This window comes from Rhinopithecus bieti, unplaced genomic scaffold, assembly GCF_001698545.2.
Source record: "Rhinopithecus bieti isolate Rb0 unplaced genomic scaffold, ASM169854v2 scaffold_777, whole genome shotgun sequence".
Classification (NCBI taxonomy): domain Eukaryota; kingdom Metazoa; phylum Chordata; class Mammalia; order Primates; family Cercopithecidae; genus Rhinopithecus; species Rhinopithecus bieti.
Window position 1 is genome coordinate 2,424,748 of NW_016803392.1, and position 22,455 is coordinate 2,447,202.

The 22,455-nt window shown below is 40.4% G+C and overlaps 1 protein-coding gene and 1 long non-coding RNA gene across 3 annotated transcripts in view; both read left to right on the plus strand.

Annotated features, from left to right (window-relative positions):
* PLCXD2 (phosphatidylinositol specific phospholipase C X domain containing 2) overlaps nucleotides 1-6,551 on the plus strand; it is a 53,021-nt gene extending 46,470 nt beyond the window's left edge. Inside the window, exons 4-5 of one of the 2 annotated variants that reach the window (XR_001887386.1) lie at nucleotides 302-558; nucleotides 1,278-6,551. Coding sequence is in view for 1 of the 2 variants with exons in the window: in XM_017882414.1 (XP_017737903.1) it covers nucleotides 302-461 (160 nt within the window). In the remaining variant the exon portion in view is untranslated. Of the gene's footprint in view, nucleotides 1-301 lie in introns of both variants that reach the window. The other variant, XM_017882414.1, reaches the window with a different exon arrangement.
* Nucleotides 6,552-12,017: 5,466 nt separating this feature from the next.
* LOC108535986 (uncharacterized) overlaps nucleotides 12,018-22,455 on the plus strand; it is a 105,638-nt gene continuing 95,200 nt past the window's right edge. The window contains exon 1 of the long non-coding RNA XR_001887387.1: nucleotides 12,018-12,255. This is a non-coding gene — a long non-coding RNA (uncharacterized LOC108535986). The remainder of the gene's footprint in view (nucleotides 12,256-22,455) is intronic.

Here is a 22,455-nt window from a genome sequence, read left to right on the forward strand (position 1 = left end):
ACCGCACTTGGCCTGATCTTAGTTTTTCGAGTTCCTGTTGACGTGGTATTTCTTTGATGCTTGAAGCAAATAATCTCCTTTTCCAGCAGGGAAACTCTGGAAAGTGTAATATTCTAATGGAATAGAGAGCACTTCATCCCTGAAGGAGATATAAAACTTAAATGGAAATACCTCTGAAAGCTTGTGGCCTTATTAACATACTTTTGTTATATTAAGGGAAATGTTTTATGTCCATGTCTGGAGAAGTCCTTCTAAGCTGTACTGTATCCATTCTCTTCCTCCAACACTTTCCTCTGTATAGGAATCTTCCTGCCATCCTGGACTGGGTGAAAACTCAGAAACCTGGAACCATGGGTGTCAACATCATCACGTCTGACTTCGTGGACCTGGTGGACTTTGCTGCGACTGTCATCAAGTTGAATGACCTCCTACAGGAGGACACAGCTCTAGCTAAATGCTGATTTAATTTTTAATTTAACCTTAATGTTGAATTTGTTGATCCAGGGTAGAGTTCTGAAGGATGTCCTGTTAGGATGGCCCCTGGGCAGTGATGGTGAAGTAAGAGGAAGATGGCTTCTTTTTCTCCCTTCCTCACAGGGTCATTTAGATAAAATTACAGGGCTATTAATTGCATTTTTCCCAGATGAGACTTTTTTAAAAACTTAAGTCCAAGGGAAGAAAGCATGCGTCATGTGACCAAGGTCAGGACCTCCCCAGTGGCTTATGGTGGTGAATGGAATTTGGAAATAGGATCTCTAGGACCCACTGGGGTATTGAGTGTCCCCATAATTGGCCCCGCTCCCTATTGTCTTCTGAGGTGTTGTGTTTGAGCCAGTGAGAAAGTAGAACCAGAAACACATTCCTGGTGAAAAAGACTAGCTCATTGCAGGTGTGGACCACTATCGGGGTGGATCTAACATCAGCCTGGGGCTCTGAGGGGGAAAAGAGCCAAGCACCAGTTCTCTCTAGGATTGTTGGATGTCACCACTTCTCTGAGAGTAGGACTCATTTATCACTAAGATGTTTCAAACACAAGCTGTTCTTGCATAGCGTATGCTGGTAACTGGTCACCTTCATTCCTCAGATAAACAGTGCATACTACCCTTAGTATCAGAAATATGCTTCCCAGTTTTAAAACTTGGATTCCTTTCTATTTCTTTTGGCCCCTTCTTAAAAGTGAAAAGAACAATGGTGGGAGATCTTTTCAGCATGGGGCCCAACAAGAGATAGACATGCATGTTTGTTGCATGCCTGATATCTTTTATTTAATTCTACAGCTTTTCCAGAATGGCTGCCAGGTAGAGCACCTGCATCATTTTGGCAAAGTCCTCTTTGGAGTGGGGTCTTCAAGCCTGATCTTGGAATTGCATTTTATTATTGTCTGCCTAGGACTCAGGTCTGCGCTGTGGGACACAACGCGAAGTGGAAGGCACCTTATCCATGGCACCATGGAAGCAGGTGCAGGATGCATGGGAAAGTGCAATGGCATTAAAGGAGGAAGCTCCAAGTGGGTTTGGAGCCATTCTGTAACTCCTTGAAAACAAGACTACCTCGGGGATATTTGGGATGACTCGTGCGTCACCAAGTGATGATAAATACCTAGTGCTGGAACATTTCCAGTCCTTCTCTTGATGGTTCTACTTTCTGCAGGTTGTTTTGAGCCTACCAATCACTACTGCATGAGGGCTTTGAAACTCAAGAGAGAATATTTTGTTTTTATTGATAAGAGGTGCTTATCTATAAAGGGGCCCTCTTGTGTTTTGATTGACTTATTTATTTATTTATTTATTTATTTATTAATACATTAAATATCTGCCGTGCTTCTTACATCAAGAGCACTCACACAGGAGCTTACTGCACTTTTCTTATCCAGGATAGATGCTGCTATGGTCTTTCTCTCCTGAACAGGACCACGCATCTCAGGGCTGTGAGTGACCCCTGACTCTGCTGTTCATGTCCTGGCTCCCCCAGTCCTCCTGGGGACAGTATACATGTGTGGATGTGGCCTAGAGCTGAGAAGTCACTACCAAGCCATGCCCATGAATGAAGATAAAATGGGTCGTGAAGAACTATTCGTTCATAAGTAGACCCTCCGGAAGAGTGGTGAAAAGAAAGGACCTAGAAAGAAAACTAGGCATAGAAGTGTGTGCACTTTTCTGCTCCTCAGCACCATCTGAGAATCCCTAAGGAAGTGGCAGCTTCTGGATTCTTAAGAAGGAAATATAAACATGGAGTCCCGAATGGATGTATGCATTTATAAAGATTGTCAGACTCTTCTTCCAGCAGTTTCCTGTTTCTGTCTTTTGATGCCCATAGATGGATTTTGCATGTTGCTTGCAGAGAGGGGTGTCCTAGGTGAGCTACTAAAAGCACATGCACACCCCCAACTCTTGGTCTTCCACCCTATACTTTCTGTAAAATAATTTAAGCCCTCGCTTTTAGCTTGCACACCTTGAGGAGGTCATAATAGAAATGCCTCTGGGAAAATCTGGTTGAACTTTCCTTTTTTTGCATTTGAACCCCTCCCCAAAGGATTTTCTGAAATAATGTCAAATTCTGTAGGGCCTTCTCTGCGTAAGAGTAAGAAAATGTGTTCCCTTGCTTTCTAAACTGTCCTTCAATTCTGATGCTAAACCCTCATGACAAGCTCTGAAATCCCTGGTCTACCCTCAGGGTTTTATTTTTGTTGTTGTTTCATTTTGCTTTGTTTTTAATTTTTGGTCAATTGCTAGGGGCTAGATCATTTCCCCACTTTTTACCCTTTGTTACTTGGCAAAGAGATAAGGAGGCAAGAGGAGAATTATTGTTCTCTGTTTTATTTGAGCCTCGGCTTTGTCCAGGTGTTTGGTGCTATGAGGCCAGGTGTGTTGACAAGTATCTACGCAGGATGCCAGTAACATCCAAGGGCTGTTGACTGTTCCATGAAATGTTTACATGATTTTGTCCTTTAGTTCTTAAATATATGGTTGCACTTCACTTCGGTTGTAACATTTAAGTGCACCTCAGTGTTTGCATGATAAATGTCATCAAGCATGACACAAAAGCCCAGAAAACTGTACCAAGGTTGCATGCACGGAGTCCTGCTCTGCATGGTGCATGCAGGTGCTCGCTCCTTCATGCTGCTTGGAGCTGCCAGCCTTGCTTGCAATTTGAAAAATCTGCACAAGAGTTCTGGGAGATAGGAGGATTATTTACAGTTTTCCCTTGATAAACACCTTGCATCGGCAGAATCTCTGACTCGAGAAACAGTTCCTTAACATATTGTAAAGGATGTGTGCCTTCTGCTCCTTGACCATAAGACCAGACAGGAGAACTCAGGCATGTGGGACAGAGGGAAAATAGATTTTAGGTTCATAACTCATTCTGCAACTGCAAACAATAAAATAGTGACCCAACCACATCACTTATTCTCACAAGTTCTAGAGACCTTTCAGATCAAAACAAGGCTCTCATACTTGCTCAGAACTAACTTGAAGATCAGCTAAGAAGCTACTTGATTGAGCCAAAAAGGACTTTAGTTTCACAGAATTTGAGGTCATATTTATTCTGAAATGTAACTAAGCTATTCATGAGCTCCCTGGACCATTTCCCACACAGCCACATTTCCATGGCTTTGTGGCAGAGGGGACCATCAAAGGTTTTAGTTTGGTTAGAGTAGTGTTTACAGGCTTGAACTTTGAACCTTTTAGAGATACCACCATGATTTCATGGATACAGAAGGATTGGAGAGAGAGGTCGAGATGGACTTAATGGAAGGGAATAAGTTATTGAAGATTAAATTTTAAATTAGTGGCAGACCTCCAAGAGGGTCATGCCAAAAAAAAGTTTTTATATTTGCTGTATTAAACTCAATAGTAATTACGTTTAGTCATTTTCCTTAGCACTGAATCTAAACCCTGAATTACTGAGAGCAGTTAAGCCACAGTCCCAGGATTTTATTATAAACTCAAAGAAAAGCACAAAATCTGAGCCCAGGTAATGATCCATCTTAGGAATCCTAGTTCTTTTTACATGATCCCATATTCGTCCGAAGAAATTATGTCTCTTCTCAATAAGACAATGTAGTAGAGTACTCTGGAATTAAATGCAGTTTTATGGCGTGTCAGGATTTTCTATCTCTGGTTTTCAGAATCTTTCTGGTTTTCAGAAAGTGCTTCCCAATGAGACATTACTACCTCCCAGCTAGGAGGCTTAGCACAAAACTAAAGATGGAGCAACAGAAGAAATTCAGATGGAAATGAAACTACTTCTTCCTGGGAAGTAAAAGAGCTACAGGAAACCAGTCCATCCTGCAGATTTAGTTCATGCCACAGTTGAAGTTTGTGTGATGTTTCTTATTAGCTAATTTCAAGTTTTTACTGTTAGATTCTAAGAAACAGAGTGGGCTAATGATTGGAGCACAGCCATGAGACCCCGCTCCATTAGCTGAGCATGTGATCCTGTGCTAAATCTTTCTGGGTTCCTTCATCTTTCAAGATGCTGTCTGCTACTTTAGTGCCGACTGACTTGCAAATCTTGGTTGACTAGCTCCCCAAAACATAAGGTCCCTAATGATTGGGGGCTGTGCAGATGTGCTATTCTTCCTTCTGTGGCTTGGGTGGAGAAGCTGCTTGGGCTTATTTCCCAACAGTGTGACATAGGATGATAGAACTTACCTAGGAATGGCACCTTTGATGATCCATATAATGAAATGTGTAGAGCTTAACAAAATCTGCCAACATGTATGTGGGCTCTTGAGAGGTGGGCTTTCCCAATACATGCTAAGTAGACTTGTCATACCAAGAGGAAATGAATAGAAATGATAACATCAAATATCCAAACTGACAGGAAGTTTGTTTTGCATAGCATAGAACATGGTTGCCTTCTGAGTTCCACTAATGTTCCAGGATATCTTGGCCCTCAGGCTGCTGCCTGGTATTTGGCACCATAGCTTTGTCACTTAAAACCATTGCCTTGGTGAACTGTTTGAGTGGTAAGTCATTTAGCTAGAAACTTTACCCTCAATTTCAAATGATACCAAACAGCTCATTATTACCTACCCCAAGGGATGCTCTCCGTAGCTTCTGTATTCCCCAGTTTCCTTTTAGAAACAGGGACACCAATAGTACTAGAACCCTGAACAGGCCCTAACCCAGAAGAATGCACTACAAAATGCAATTGATTTTCTCAAAATATCACAGTCTTAGACACTATACAAATAATTCAAGAAAACTGTCTCTACCCTACAGTGAATATAGTGTTCTATTATGTTCTCCAACAAAACTTTTTTAGGACTTTTCAAACTCATATCTAAGCCAAATAGTTTAGCTAAATATTTACCCTTATATTTGGGGGGAATTCAGGCTCACACTTTGCCGAGGCAAGCCCATCGATAGTCTAGAGGCATATTTTGTGTCGTTCCTTCCTGTCTGCTTCATAGAATACTACTTTTTCCTTTTGTATCCTGGCCATTCTCCATCATTGCTGATTATTGCTAACCACAGGCTGCTGGCAAAGCTTACAGTGATAGGCACATGTGATGTCCAATACACTCTTATCACAGTGGTTATTGCTTCTTACTCTTTTCAAATGCATTATTCTACCCCTCAACCTACATCCAATCATTAGACCTATACCTGATTAGAGCCCAGAACTTGGGACCAATACTTAATTCAAATAGCAGGGACTTGCTCACAAACATTAAGCCCAACAAGAAGCACAGCACTTTGAAAAGTCAAATAGGCCTTTGGTAGCTCTGTACATTTGCAATTTTACATTTGTTATTAGTTTATAACACTAATAACACTTCAGTCGTGAATCTATAGTCTCAATATGGTAAGTCTTAGAACATATTCTAGAAATAGTGGTACCTTGCTGCTATTATAGTTAGTAATTTATACCCCAATATAATAATAAGTATTAAATACAGATTGTGTATGCATTCTTTGTGTGTATATGCCAACTGTACTACTTAACCTCACTGATCAGCAATTAGAAAAATACAGAAATTGTCATAGTGAAAATAAGTCTTGGTCAATTCAGATGATACGTGACCCTGATAAATGCTCTAATAGATATGATATTTTGTCCTGTATTGTTTGTTTTACAGTATGGTGCATGTTGTTTGCTAAGTAAAATGATAATAATAATAAAGTATACCAATTTTAAGGTTATAATTAAAATTTTGCATATATGCTTCTTGATATTCTGAAATGTATTCTGTGGCTTAGTTATCTTATTCATACACATTTCACTGGGCTTTTTACCCCTAGGAAATGATTGTTCAAGTATATATTTCATCTTCTTTCTTGTAATTTTGATTAAACTGCTTACTTCAACTTACAACATTGTAAAGCCAGAATACCTCATTTTAACAGTGAAAAAAACATGATGACCTGATGTGTTCTCTTGTATTTGATTTGAACTACCTAAATAGGCTTAACCCTAATAATAAATATACAGTTTTGACAGGCACTTTTCCTTTGTTTGGATGATATTTTGTTATTGTTCCACTTCTAATTTTGTTTTAAAGAGTTACAAACTTGGTGTCAATAAAACATCTTGTTATATAATATTGGACAAAAAACCTCTCGAGCATGTCTGACACATATTTGGATTAAGTAAACGTGCTTTCAGTCCCCAAGATTGAGCGGTGCGTGAAATGTATACACAACCTTGACCCCATGCTTTTCCAAGCTTCATGCTTAGCAGTTGAGTTATTTCCATTAAGCTTAGACAAGCTCTTATTGACATCCATACGCACATCCACACTCACCTGACCACCATCTCTACCCACATTAATTTGAGTGATTGCTAAAATGCCCAGAAATAAAACAATGCAGAGATAATATGTTTGTGTATGCAAAGAGTAAATAAGGGTGGACCTGCAGTTTCTGCTGCAATGAAGATGCCAATATCTTCCTCATTTCTAATTATTTTTAGAATTAGAATATCCAAGACCACTTAATTTAAGTGAATTCTGTGTTTCCCCTATCCTCTACAAAAATAATCGGTTGAGGTAAGACTTTTTTGTATGAATTTAGCAGAGATCAAATTAATTCTAAGTAACCATTAATTTCATATAGTCAAAGGTTTAAACAGGTAAGCAAGAATAATTATGAGTGTTGAAGTTACCATAGCAATTTAACAACATAGTCATATTCAGAATGTTTAACTTACATTTATAGTTATTGTTTAGTAAATCTACCATACTGTCCTCTGGTTGGCTTTACCACTTACAGTCAATCCTGTGCAGTTTTTAATAATAAATTGCATGATGTAGATAGGGCTGGGTCCAAACATAAGCAAAGTGTGTATTACCTGCATGGTGCAATTGCAAAGATACTACTGGCCTGCCTCAATTTCTGAACATATACTTGGATTTAAATATTGCCTCTGTAACAATGGAGCTCTCACATTATGTATGAATTATTTTATATCATCTATTCACAGATTGATTTATCATATTACAACAAGGTTGTGAACATTCTATTTAGCATAGAAGTTAAGTATAGGCATTTCAGAAGTGCACAGACCTGGGTTTCTATCTGAACTCCATACCCTGGCTGAGTAACCTTAGGCAAATTAACGTCTCTACCTACATAGAAGATAGGGCTTAAAATACCTACCACGAAGGGTAATTAAGAAGACAAAATAAGGAAATGCATAGAAAGCATTTTAGCACAGAGCATGGCACATAGTAAATACTCAAGAGTAGCTATTAGTCTTAGTAATAAGGGACTTTGCGCCCTCCTCCTTCAAGTGGCACCCAATGATCCCCTCAACATGATAACCTTTGTGTTGATTGGTAGATGATTTAGCAGGAACTAATTAATGAGAGGTAAGTCAATATAAATTTGGACAGTGAAAGAAAACGTGAAAGCCCTTTGTGTGGCAAATTCTTGAGGCTCTGCTGTGGAAGGTCAAGGCAGCTGGATGGTGCTGAGTGATTAGACTTGGTCATTCATCTCTCTCTCTCTCTTTCTCTCTTTCTCTCTCTCTCTCTCTCTCTCTCTCTCTCTCTCTCTCTCTCTCGGTGTGTATGTGTTTGTGTGTGTGTAGGTGAGAGAGGGACGGTTGTAAGGGGCAAAGAGTAGAATGGTAGGTGTGAGGAAGGCACTAGAGACAAAGTCCTGGGCTTTGGCTATTGGTGGTTTCCTCCTCTGGAAGCTTCCTGATCTGTTGGTACTCATATTAATATATATTTCTGGACCTGATCCCTGAAGATTATGATTCTTTATATCTTAGGGCATATCTTAGGAGGAATACTTAGAAATATGTATTTTGGTGTGTAACCAGTTGGAGAGTTATTGAATCAAAAATGCATTACTCAGAACGTAGCATTTATGCCACAGGTGGTATGCAAGATGATGTAAGTTGGAAGATGGTCATATCCTTAAATAGCATTAATATCATTAATCACTTAATCAGTCCTGATTAGTCTAGAGAGAATTCTCAGTTTAGTAATGAAACCTCTCTATCCCTTGCTTATCAACCAAAACCAAAAAGGCAATAGTATCTAACATTTAATCTCATTTTGTTCGCACTGTGTTTATGTTGTAGTTACCTTCTCTTTGTAGCAGGCAGTCCTAGGTTTTCAATAGTGATATAAAGTCTCCTTTCAAAATAAATTTATCTAAGTTTTTTGAAGAGCCCACTGTGAAAAAGCTATGAGAATGACCTAAGTTTATGATCCTTTCCAGGTTGAAAAAAAAAAAAATACAGTTAATTGTACCATTCATTTTGCCTAGAACTGGGTTTGACTTTGTTCTTCCTAAATATTTCTTACTAACTAAATACATGAAGAAATTGCCATTTGGAATAGAAAATTATCTGTTGTTTTTCATAAAGGAACTTCCTTTATGTTTCCTGTGGAAGTCCATGCTCAGATAATCTATCTCCGTGTTGTCCTGTAGAGCAGTTTAAACTAGGGAAAGAAAGGTCATGGAGTCACTGAGTCCCATCTGTGGCTGAGCTTGACAAACAAGAAACGCAGAGCAAACTCCATTTCTTCAACTTTGAAACTGATTCCTTCTCTGTTAATCCCTGAGGTCTGGTTGCCTGAATGTCCTGGATTTTTGTTGTGTTTTTTTTCCTAAGGAATTCTTCCCGATCAGCAAGACGTGATCGTGTTTATCCCTCTGCAAATCTACTCGGTATGACCAAAGGAGTGTTATTATTTTTAAGACTTGAAACCTTTCATTCTCAGAGAGGGTGGGAGGTTGCAAGGGAGGGACAGTGGCCAAAGCCCATGTGCCTCAAACCTCACCCGGGATGGCCTGGATAAGTGCCAGTGAGACAAAAGCACTAGTCAGACCAGGGTGTTTTCACAGCTGGGCAGTGTTTTTGGACAGCATGGGTGGGGAGGAGGCCACAGCAGTGTCAGCCTCTGTCCAGTAGCATCTTGCAATTGAGAGAAGCCTTAGGCAGGCAGATGGCTTTAATCTAAGGAGCTAAGCATCTAAAGAATAGGATTTATCCTGTAGAGAAAGGCCATAAGAAGCAATGGTCTTGTAAAAGGAGGCCACTGAATGCTGTTTTTTGTTTAACCTGAGAACTGAGCTGCCTTTTAGCCTGGAGACTTTCCTACCTTGATTCTCACTGGGCATTTGCACAATCCAGTTCCAGGAGGTGTTTCTAGGACCTCCATGAAGTGTAAGGAGATCTGGAAGAAAACATTAGTCTGTCTTTTGCAAAAACTTCCCCCACCAAAAACTTGTGAGTGTAGAACTAACTTACCACACATCAGAGGGGCAGTGGACTACTTCAGGGGGGCTGAAATGCCCCAAACTGACACATACAATTTTTGATGTATGTGCACTTTTTTCTGGTAGAGGACCCATAACTTGCATCAAATTCTCAAAGAATTTATCATCTTAAAATGTGATAAACCACCGCCTTTCAAATGCCTATGAGAATGCATTATCATTTAAATGTTATTAAGCAAGCAAAGCTGACTAATTGAGGCTAGCACTGGCAAGTCTTGGTCCTTCCTATAAAAAAAAAATTTAAGATTCTTGTAGAATTGTTCACTAGAGGTGCTCTGTTTCGAGAGGTAAGGTCAGATCAAACATGAAAAGAAATAGACTAGGCCAAGTTCAAGGGATCCTAAGGAATAGTTAGATGAGACCCAGCAAGAGAGTGTGGTCAGAGGAGCCAGCAGAACCAGGCACACTAGCAGACAAGAAATGGCAGGGGCACGATGTGAAGACTTGGGCACCACATTTCAGAGGGAAATGGGTAAATTGGAGCCTTCGTAGAGAAGAGCAGCTTGGAGAGGGAAGGGTCCAGAAGTCATGTCACATGGAAAACTGGGGTAGTTGGAACAGGAAACATTTGGAGCAAGGTGACAGGGATATCTTCAAGTATTTTTAAATTGTTGCATTACTTGAGTTTAGAATATTATGGCTTTAGAGATAGAAGGGATCAAAGAACATTTGCACAAGGCATTAATGTTATAGGAGAGAAAACTGAAAGCCAGAGAGAACTGACTGGCTAAGGCAAAGCTGGGACTAGAATCCAGATTCTGATTCCCTTCCCAGTGCTGTTTGCCACCATTTCCAGCTGCCTTCCCGAGTGCCTTACGTGCAGGGAAGAGCTAGGACCAATGAATGACCATTTTAAGAAGGTTGAGCTTAGCTTGATAAAGAGTATTCCTTTGTAGAATAGGAAGCTAAGTGAGACAGTGATCTCACCATCATAAAGAGTATTTCTGAGGGAATGTGTATTCATGTTCTATAGTCCCTATAAAAATTTACCACAAACTCGGTACTTACAACAGTAGTTTAAAATGGTCAGTGCGGCCATGCTCCTTCTGGAGGCCCTAGAGTAGAATCCAGTTCCTTCCCTTTTCAGCTTATAGAAGCGGCCTGCATTCCTTAGTTCATGGCCCCTTCCTCCACCTTCAAAGCCAGCAGCATAGCAATCGCTCACCCTGCTTCTGTCATCACATCTTTCATTTTTTTAAGACGGAGTCTCCCTCTGTTGTCCAGGCTGGAGTGCAGTGGGGCGATCTCCGCTTACTGTAAGCTCCGCCTCTTGGGTTCACACCATTCTCCTGCCACAGCCTCCCAAGTAGCTGGGACTACAGGTGCCTGTCACCACGTCTGGCTAATTTTTTGTATTTTTAGTAGAGACGGGGTTTCACCATGTAGGCCACGATGGTCTCGATCTCCTGACCTTGTGATCTGCCCGCCTCGGCCTCCCAAAGTGCTGGGATTACAGGCCATCACATCTCTTTCTCTTATTCTGACCTTTTATAAAGACCCCTGTGATTACACTGGGCCCACCTGGATAAGCCAGGATAATCTCCCATCTGAAGATCCTTAACTTGACCACGTCTGCAAAGTCCCCTTTACCGTGTAAGATAACCTACTCATAGATTCTGAAGATTAGGATGTGGACATTTTGGGGGGGCTGTAATTCAACCTACCACAGAACGTATGGAAAGGTTTATTGATGCTGGTGCAGGTCTTAGAGCAGATCTGGTTTCATTTCTTGGCTTCAGCACCTACTAGTTGCAGGACCATTACCCCTTTGAGCCTTTATTCCCTTATGCATAAAAAAGAAATAAAATCTCAACATTACCATGAGGACTTGTGGTAATATTCATGAAATGCATAACATATAACATTCTCTCAATGAATGGTAGCCATATTTATTTGAAAAACTGCCAGATGCTTCTCACCATACAATAATTTAATAGAAGAAACTCCATTATTACATGGGACATTTGATAAAGTGACCTGCAGGTTTCCCTCTGAGATAGCTAAAATCTAAAGGAATAAAAATTTCGTTTCCTCTATAAACTATTCTCAGGGCCTCTTGTCCACTTCCCAGATGCAGTTACAAGGGAATCACTTTTCTGGATAGCCAATGGCTATCAGACTGTGCTTTCTGCCCCCTACAGTCCTGCCATCTGATTTTGCCGTGCAGCTCTGGTTGAATTTAAACAGGACTAGGAATCTGTCCTGGTGTGTAATGATTGGCTAGACCAGGTGGCTGAGGCCAGGGCAGACTCCCTCCTTCACATCTGTCAACATACCTGGCTGCAAGCAAGTTGCTGCCTGTGACCACTGTCTGCAGAGGCCAGAGAGAGCAGGAAAGGAAGTGGAAAGGAACACCTCAACTTCATGCTTGGGGAAAAGGAGAAACCTGTGTTAATGTGTCTTCCCAATGTCCCACTCTCTTCAGCAATGGTTGGAACAGCCGTGGGTCATCTCTGCTGAGTCAGGAAAGAAGCTGAGGGAAGAGTCAGATTGAAAAGCAGCAGACAAGGTAGGTGATCTCTCGGGTCATTGACCCTTCTCTCATGATCACAAAATGAGCACCGTACACAGCCTTGTCACCAGAGTGTCTCTGAGGATGGTCTGCTGAAGGAGATATGGTAGACCTGGGTATGTGTCTGAATTCAGTCATTTTTCCATCAGCCTGTTCTGGAAAGCAGGCTGTATTTTCCTTCTGTCTTCTATCTCTTCTGAAAATTGTTGTTGCCCCTGTACCTATTTCAGAAACTTGGAAGGTTTTTAAAAAATCTTTCATTATAACAAATTATATGTGTGATTTGTTAAAATGATTTCATTGGTGGTAGCTCCACAAGCATGGTTTTGTTCCAGAATTTTCCTTGCATAATTTTTTTCCATTTTCAAGACATACCAGAGAGGACAGTGTAAGTATATTGTAGTACATGGTATAGAATAATATATTCTGAGAAATATACGGTCCATTCACAGGGCTGTCAATCTCATATGATAGACTCTTTCAGGAAGTCATGTATTTTTCTGCTTTGGAACCTAGAGAGTTAAAAGTTCTGAAATTACTGGAGCAGAATCAAGCCTATTTACCTAAGCTTATCACATCGGCAGCCAGGTCAATCATTTACTGGGACTAGGCTGCTTCTTACCATGAGTGGAGGACCACCAAAGCCTTTGCTGGCCTGAGTCCCTCTGTAGAAAAGACTTGGGAAACATAGAAGAAATGCTTCTCTGAAGCTATAGTCCAGATTCTCTTCTCACCAGAAGTAAGTTTTTCTCCTTCTCAGAATAGTGAATATCCCAAGGCCTCCCCTCCCCAGCTCAATGATAAACAAACATGAGCAAAACTAATACGCAAACCTGATACCAATGCCACTTTAGGTACAGAGCTTGTGGCTGTGGAGGGAGCTTCCCTCATCACTGGAGGTCTATAGGGAAGAAGGAGATGATAACTATGAAACAAGTTATTGAGTGATTCTTGAGGAAGAACAAAGTTGTAAAGTAATCACCAAAGAAAACATAGAAATTTTCCCTTTCAAGTCTATACATTCTAGAAATATGTTATTTTTATCAAATATGATTCACTCTTCCTTAAGTCTGAATATAACTCCTCTAATTGCAGAAATGTTGTTATATTGTCACCACATACAACTTTCAGGCCTGTGCAGTGGTTCCTGGATCCTGTAGTCATTAGTTAGAAGCCTGGTAATGCTGAGGCCCTATTTTTCTGAACTCCCTTTAGGGAAGGAGTTGGGTCATCTAGGACAAGGTAATGTTTGACATTATTTTTGTCAGCTGTGGAACTGAAGTGACTCACCTAGGTAAGGTTTGTGGCTGAATATTTAGTGTCTGAGGCAGTTAACTAGGTGCAAGGGTGGAGGCCATTGTAGATACAAACCCATGTGTAATTTTGGGTAAGTCTGTGGCTACCTCCCAAGAATGTTGTGGAGAATTATGGAAAACTGATACATTTCTGTGAAGATATTAAGCACTGCAAAATGTTAAGTGTGAATCTGGGTGGCATCCAGAGGATGTTTATAGATAATACAAGTGATGGAGGTGGTTTTGATGAGGGAAAAGGATCTTGGGGTGATCAAATGTATTGGCTAGGTTGGGCATGGTGACCCATGCCTGTAATCCCAGCACTTTGGAAGGTGAGGCAGAGGATTGCTTGAAGCCAGGAGTTCAAGATCAGTCTGAGCAATAAAGTGAGACTCTGTCGCTACAAAAAAAAATTTTTTTTTTAATTATGCATTGGCCATATTTCCCCACATTACCGAAGGCTGCCTTCAGGACAGACACACAGGTCTGAGCTGTCCTTTTTTTGTAGCTTCTGGCTCAGGACCTAAAACACACTGGAAGCCCCTAAGAGTATATCCAGCTTTTTCTTTCCGTTTCCTGAATATTGGATAGTAAGTAGAGGGAGACTACTCTTCAGATTAACTAGGTTAGAATAGGCATTGTCATTGTTCTTAAATGTTAGGTAGTTAGAATATGGAAGTTCATTAATTTGTTCAAAGTCGTGCAATTAGTCTGAGCCTGGATTCTACACAGTTCTGCCTTGTTCCCAACCCGGTGCTTTTCCCATAAGGTCATGGAGATGACCATATGAATAAGCATAAATTGGAGGGTCACTGAGGCAAGCAAGGCTGACTAATACAGTCAGAAGTTCTCCACTGGCTCTTGGATGTGCCATGCCTGAGCCACTGTAACCAAAAGGCCAGTACTGGACTTCCGAAAAGGATAGAACAGGCAAGAGCAAAAGGAAGTGTTTTTAGTTGTGGCAGTCACTGGAGTCTTCTCTGTTCTGTATATTTTCTAAATAACCCAGCTAATCCTCAGGCTAGGCCTTTGCCCCTTTTTATACTGTAGACTCAAATCCATGAGCCCCAACTAAAGTACAACATCTGAACTATTTCCAGAGAAGAAATGACCCTATCTCAATCTTTCTCAAGGAACTCAAGAATTTACTTACTATCTCATCTCAGCAAATATCCACTCATCTAAATCTAAGAGACTTGGGCACAAAGACGCTTAAAGCCAGAGAAACCATCAACAGTCCCTCCTATCAAGGCTCTCACCATCTGCAACCCAAAGATACCCATGTCGGCTTGGAGTCTAAATGGCTTGTTGGTGTCATTTGAGCAGTGAATGAGTAATGTACAGCAGAAGCCTTAATCCACCCCCCACCCCTATTTTCACTTTTGTTCAGATATGTCCTAAAGATTCCATTAGCCGTCTGTCATAAATTCCAAAGCAGCCACAATTCCTGAGCATTTACAAGATCAAGATAAAGAAATGCCATCATGAAATGAGGTCGACTAAATGTCTTTGAACAAAGGGTTTCTAATGACTTGCCTCACACGTATCTCAAGTGTGTGATAGCAAAGGCATTACAAATAGGGATTGCATCACCATGTCTACTAGTACCCTTTACTAATCAACTGACCTCGCATGAACCGTATTTACATGCCATCATTTTCATTAACTAAAACACTAGGAGAAAGAAAGTTGAAGCTAAAACACGAAGACTCATCACAACATTTCACCTGTATCAACTATGAACTGCTGCCTTCTTATCTACACTTTTTTCATTTAATTTTCATAACAAACCTATGCAACTTGCCCAAGTCACAGAGCTAGTAAGATGAGGTAAAATTTGAGTTGAGGTCTGACTCCAAATCCCATGTTCTTCAGCATTCTGTTCTGGGAAACATACTCACCCAACAGTGTCTACACTGTTCACACTCTACATGTAAAAGAGTAAAAAAAAGTTCTTTCTAAATTATTTGATCGGATCCTTAGAGTACATATTTATCCCCCCTTTCCACCCACACCAGATGTTCTTGATGTACTTGAGTATAAGCATAAAACTCAATATGACAGTGATTTTCCTCTCTCTAGAAAAGGAACCACAAAACACACATGCACGCATACACACGCACAACAGCAATTGCCCAAGAGTCAGTCCTTTGATTCCTTTCTGAAGCTGAGAGAGAAAATTGTTCTTATCTCCTAGTTTATAAACATTGTTTTGTTTGTTTGATTGATTGACTTTAATGTAATGTATAAGAAAAGTTTGTCATTTATTATACCCAACATTTTTTAAATTTTATTTCTGCAGTGAAATTTCAGTCTTTGAAATCAGCTACATTTTTCAAAACTGTCCAGTATGTCAATAGTTGTATTTAATCTTCACTACAGCCCTGTAAGATGAGTACTGTTTTCAGATGATATCCTTTCAGATAAGGAACCTGAGACTCAATACAGGTGAATGCCCTTCTCAGTCTCACTCAGCTAAGTCCCTTAGGTCTTGGGACTCCAAATGTTTTTTTTCTTTTTTAAATTAAATATTCATGCAGTTCCCTGGATTCCTAAGTCCTACAAATGGTAGGAATGGGGCCTACAAGCTTTTTATTTAAATTTTCAGAAATTAAAAATGCCAAGTGACTACACAGCCTATTCTCAGGCAGAGACCATTCAAATATTGATGGCTTTGCTTTGGGCTAGAATTCTAACAGCTCAGTGTGGTAATGCTGTTATTCTAATTAGATTTTCATAGAGTAATGAAAATAAAGACAATAATTGTTACTTAATAAAATCTGCCTTAAAGTCAAAAAATCTTTCAAGCCCATGTGCCCATGAGCAAAATAAGGTATCAAAGGGGTTCTTGCTAGAAGGATAAGCCACTGCTGTCTTCTAATTAGTTGTGTGCCTAGAGAATGGTATACATGAGTAGGGGCTAGAGACCGCATGGTGTCTTGAGATGCATAAGCCCTCTCTAGCCCTGTAGTTAGATGGATGTCTCATGAGTCAAACAGTTGCCAAGTGGTATGGAACCTAAGGAAGTCCTTCTACAAATTGAGAATCCGTTATTGTAGTTTCAACCCTACAGAAACCAGCTAGAGTTACAGGAGGAAACCTTATGCCCTAGGAATTCCATTTCAGTCCTAAGATGTTCTGAAGGGTCAGGGAACCCTGCATCAGTTATGCATCTGGAGATCAAGTGTTTTCTTATCCCTAATGCTTCACTGGGAATTGCCCCTGGCTGGCTGCCTGAGTCTCCATCCCATGCGACAGTCGTGTTGTCCACATCGTTGCTCTGGTGTTAATGTGCATCCTCATCATACTTTTTGGTACCCATTTCTGTGACCTCTGAGGTTCTAAGGATCTTGGTGCAGGAGAACCCATAGTTTTGGGCAATGATCAAGCAGAATGAATGAAACTTCTGCCCCTGACCCACCCAAAAGTTGTTCCCCTCCTCTCTACAGTTCCAAGGTCAAGTCTCCCATGAGAGCAGTAAAGGAACTGAAGGTCACAAAATGCTGGCAATTCACCATGCCTTGGAGGGTTTCCCAGAAAGTAAAATGAAAATGAGATTGTTTTCACATAAGACCTCTGTATTTGGAGGACAGGATTCAAACAGTCTGAATGTGCAATTTCACTGTGCACTGAGGTAACCCCCACAAAGTCTTTCTTTTTTTTTTTTTTTTTCCAAAAGCCAAAATAATATCAAAATACTTCCTGCAGAGAACTCTAACTAGGCAGAATTCTTTTTTGTCATCACTGGGCTGATGTTTTCAAGGATTCATTTCTCAAGATAAGCCTTATATAGTGCATTTGGCTAGAGCTCATGTGTACTTCTGTGGAATGATGGCTTTCGTCCATGGGGCCTACTTTGTGGTGATCTCATTAGGTTTCACAAGGTAAACAGCTGAAAACTTGTGGTTAGTACGTGAACAGGCTTCAAGAGAAGAGAAAACCCGGGAGAGGTCGGCCAGAAGATGTTGCAGTAAATTGGCAGGTTGCAGGCTTCTCTCTATGACCCAAGGAAAGCCAATACCCCTACACATTCCAAGGAGATGTACTTTCAATTTCAAATACATGTATCCCACAAAATTTAGCTCTGCTTCCTAGAAAGGAATCCTGATCATGGGAAGAGCTAATGCCTAGACTTCCCAGAATGTGACTGTTCTCTACTCAAATTCATCTCATTTTGCTTTTCTTTGCAAAATGAAAATTCTCCATTTTCCATAAGAATAGTATTGTTATAGAATATAGTTGTGTTGATAAATTATAGTCCAATAAATTAAACTAAAATAGTCCAACAGAGGCATCCTAGGCCTGACATCACTGTTATCTTTCTCTGTGGCTTTATGCCAATTTTTAGACATCTTGATGGTGGCTCAGTTTCACATCTTTACTCATCTGCATTCTAATTATGGATAACCACAAACATTTATTGATGGGTTATCTACTCAGTTCAGCAACAATCATCTACTGTTTCCCAGAAGTGTGTTAGACACTGTCTTTGACATAGGATTAAATAATCTTGCCACTTATCGGAGATGAGAAGGTTTTAAATTTATCCAGTAGGCCAACCACAGCTTCTTTAGAGTCCTCTGTATTTGTGTGTATGTGAGTGTGCATGTATGTGTGTGTCTGCCTGTGTGTGTATATCTGTATGTGTATGTGTACTTTTAGTCATTATACAGTACCAAGAAGATAACAGGTTCTCAGTAAATATTTGTTGGTGATACTAAATTAGTAATAAACTAGGAATTTAATCAAGAAATTGATTTATCAAAAGAAAACTGGAATTGCTAGGGGAGACTAAAGAGAAGAATCGGAAGTGTTAACCATTGGTGTAGAGGGAATAGGGCATCGGGGGTCTACTTTCTCTTCTGCCAATCCCCAACTCAATGGTACAGCACATAGGCAGACCTCAGTTATGTTTGATTCTGCTACTACACACACCAACAGGGCAACTCTGGGCAAGTCACTTCAGCTCTCTTGGCCTCAATTTTCTCATTTTCAAAATGGAGGCAGAGGATTGGAAGTATAACATCTCTAATGTCTTCTCTAGTTTTGATACTCTGTGTTCTGTGCAAAACTAGAAAAGTTTACTTCAGAAAGTTCTTTAAGGAAAAAAGAAATAATTTTAATTTCTCTAGGGAGATCATTCCTATCTCTTGGGTAAATAAAGGGAACGAAAAAACTGCTCAAGAGATCCCAGCTATGCTGCCTTGAAGATGTTATAAATTGGTGAGGCTGGGCATTGATCTTTACTAGAGAAGAAACCCATTTGGCTGGGAGAGTGCAAGAACCACATCTGAGTTCTCATGTCCAGCATTCAGCTTTGCCATGCCTGTGTGTCACTTATGCAAGCTCCAGCAAGCAGGCAGTCATGACTATCATTCTCTCTTTATAAATAAACGGAAGCCCTTAAAGGTGACGTGACTTGCCCAAGGTTACAGAAACATGGCAGTGAGTCAGATGGAACTGTGTGTGTTTGGAGGAGGAGGAGAAGATGACATTATAAACAAAAGGCAGAGAGTGAGGGACAGATCAACACCTCTTCTGAAGTTATAAAATAAAATAAATAAATAAAACCACAATGGTCACAGGCTGCAGAAAAGCTTTGAGTCTGCTCTGGACCCTGAGATCACCCCTGTCTGCCTACCTCTCCCGGAGCCACCCCGGGCGCCATGCCCAGGGTTACTCTCCCAGGTTGTTGCTAACTGGGTGCCTGTGCTCGTGTCCCTTCTTGTAAGCTTCATGAAAGGCTATTTGTAATGAAGAGAGGTCATATCAAAGAAGGGAGACTGCATCCTCCAGGCCCTGAACCAAAAAGGCAGGTTTTTTTAAGAGGAAGTCTGGTTTCCCTATTACAATCTGCAGAAATGAATGGTCCTCAAGGTGACTAGCAGAATTATGAAATTCTATTTCAAGCATTTAAATTTTTTTTTTACCTGAGGTTATTTTACTTCTTTTTGCTCTCCTTCTCCACATGAAAAGGAAAGAATAATGCTTGCTCACTATGATACTGTATGAGAGAAAGCAGCCCAGGCAGTACAACTCAAAGGAACCTACTAATTGCACCAAACAGCAAGGCATAGCTAGACATTTCAGTAAATAAAGTGTGATATCATCACAGCCCACACTGGTTTATCTTATCACCCAGATCCATGCCTAGGGAGTGCTAAGACCCTGAAGAACCACAGTCACAAGTGATGGCAAAGAACCTCTGATCCAATAAGAAAAATGCTGAAAGAAATTGGGCATCAATGGTCTTATGTCTCAGCAGCATTTAAAGGCTGCATCACTTTGCTGCCTGTTATTGTCCTTGTTAAATATGAGAGAGAGAGAGAGAGAGAGAGAGAGAGAGAGAGAGAGAGAACTAATTATCATCACCAGGGGAAATCTGGTAATTTTCAAGGTACATGAAGGGGGCAGACAATGCCATAAATTCAGTAAGAACACACTGATTTCTTGGCAGAGTCTTCAAGTGACTTTCTGTTATACTCAACAAAAATCTTTCTGAACATACCCACTTCTCTGTTTCTACTTTATTCCTAATATCTAACTAACTTCTTCTTAGGTAGTGTCTTGGGAAGAGGGATAGATAACACGTAACACAATATATAATGCTTAGTTGACTGTCACAGCTGTATTAACTACACTCACTTTTTAGAAGCCACAAAACTAACAATCACCAAAAGTCACCCTTGGCTTGCCCCCTACCCCATATACATTCACTTAAGGTAGGATAGGAAGAGGACAGGCTTATGATTCAACAATATAACATTTCTTAACAAAGTCAGAGAATCGGAACAGCCCATGATTCCAACAACCATTGTCAATGTCAAACTTAACTCAAATACAGACCTCAATGCCTCAATTCATGCCCATCAAGGTGAAAAAAAAAAAAAAAAAAAAAAAAAAAAAAACACGTGGGAGAGGAGAGGGGGAAAAAGCCTAAAAGCAAAGAAATATCAACAAACAATGATGAAAAAAAAAAGAATTAGGGCGGGCGCGGCGGCTCCAAGCCTTCTCGTAATCCCAGCACTTTGGATTGAGGCCGAGACGGGGCCGAATCACGAGGTCAAGGAGATGGAGCACCATCCTGGCTAACACGGCTGAACGTCTCCACTAAAAACTACAAAAAACTTAGCCGAGGCGAGGTGGCGGGCGCTGTAGTCCAGGCTACCCGGAGGCTGAGGCAGGGAGAATGGCGTGAAACCCGGAGGCGGAGCTTGCAGTGAGCTGAGATCCAGCCACAGCACTCCAGCCTGGTTGCACGCCAGACTCCATCTCAAAAAAAAAAAAAAAAAAAAAAAAAGAATTAGACAAGGTGCTGAAACATGGAGACAATCTCACACAGTCCTAATGCTAACGACCAAGTACCAGCTGGCACCTTTACAAGTTGTTCTCCAGTCAGTGAGCACCATTGCTTCTTGAATTGAACTATATTCCTATTATTGGACTGGATTCTCTAGTACTGCCAACTTTCTCACAGGAGAAAAAGAGTTTCAGAGCATGACGTAAAATAGAACTCTTTTCTCCTACTTTCAAAAACTAATCTCATACACCTACCCAAAGCCCTCACTCATTGATAGTCAAGAGTCCATGGGTCTCCCATCTGTGCCCGAGCACCTGCCTCACAGTGAAAAAGGGAAGAGGGGCTTATCCAGTAGAGGAAGATGCAGAACTGTCTCTGATAGTCCCATGCTTCACTGACCAGTAGGCCAAAAGGGAGGGAGGCAGCATTTTGAACAGAGGAGACTTTCATGCCATAAATCTTCAGGCATTTGTGGCCACCAAGTGTCTTTCTGTGACTGAGATGGAACTAAAATAATTTATAAGTTTGTGTGTGTGCGTGTGTGTGCATGTCTGTGTGTATGTGTGTTACATGGAAAGAATTTTAATATGAGAAGGGCATTAAATCAATTTTGCAACAAGAAAAATCCTTTGTCTGGACTGTTTCTGGGTGTTGGTTACACAAAACCTAAATAGTTGTTTAATTTCTGGAATTAATTAGCAGAAGCAAATATCTGTTCAAAACACTAACTAGTCTTAAAGACTTCTATTGATGGCATACTCTTTTCTCTAAAATTTCTACAACACATTTTATCATTTTAGAAAAGACACACTACAAGATCCTTTAACATGTAAAAAATTCTTTTGTGATGTCTAAACGAGTCTCAGGGCTGGTTAATTATACTGAACTTCAGATGTCTTCAAGTAACTCTTAGCATGCTGAATTTTGTATCCCATTACCAATACATCTTATTTTAGATGGTGTTATGAGTAAGATTAACCAATAAAATTCAGGTAAACTCGTCACTGGATACAGTAGCCTGCACATCATTTGGTTAGACTGTGCGCTGAGCCTACTCGCCAAACGTATTTATTCTCCTATTCTGCAGACACATACTCTACATATGTCTGGTTTGGCCTAATATTTGGCTGTTCTCCTAAAGGGATTGGTTGAGGGTCACCATGTTTCCTCTTTTTACCAGTATCTGATAAAACTCTAACTGGGACACTACTATTCATCACATGCATTTATATCAAAAGCTATTTACTCCCACTTCCCCCAGGCCAAAGTCATAATGGCATGTTAGAATCAAATATTTTCCATTGTTCTAACATATATCCAATAAGAAGACATTTACAGAGTGCCTAACATGTTTGACACCTTGCTAAGGGATATAGATTCAGAGATGAGTAGTTGACAGTTCTGCCCAAAGAAAGACCAACTTCTTATAGAGAAAATCAATCAATAAAGGAGCCAACACAGTATCGTATGTGGTAATAACTGAACACAAAGCAGAAAAGTTTCAGATGGGTGCTCCCCAATTACCAAAGGAGTTGGGGTCCAAGTGGTATTTTAAAGAAAAGAAAATTTGGATCCACATTCTTCCTTTCTAAAAATCCAGGC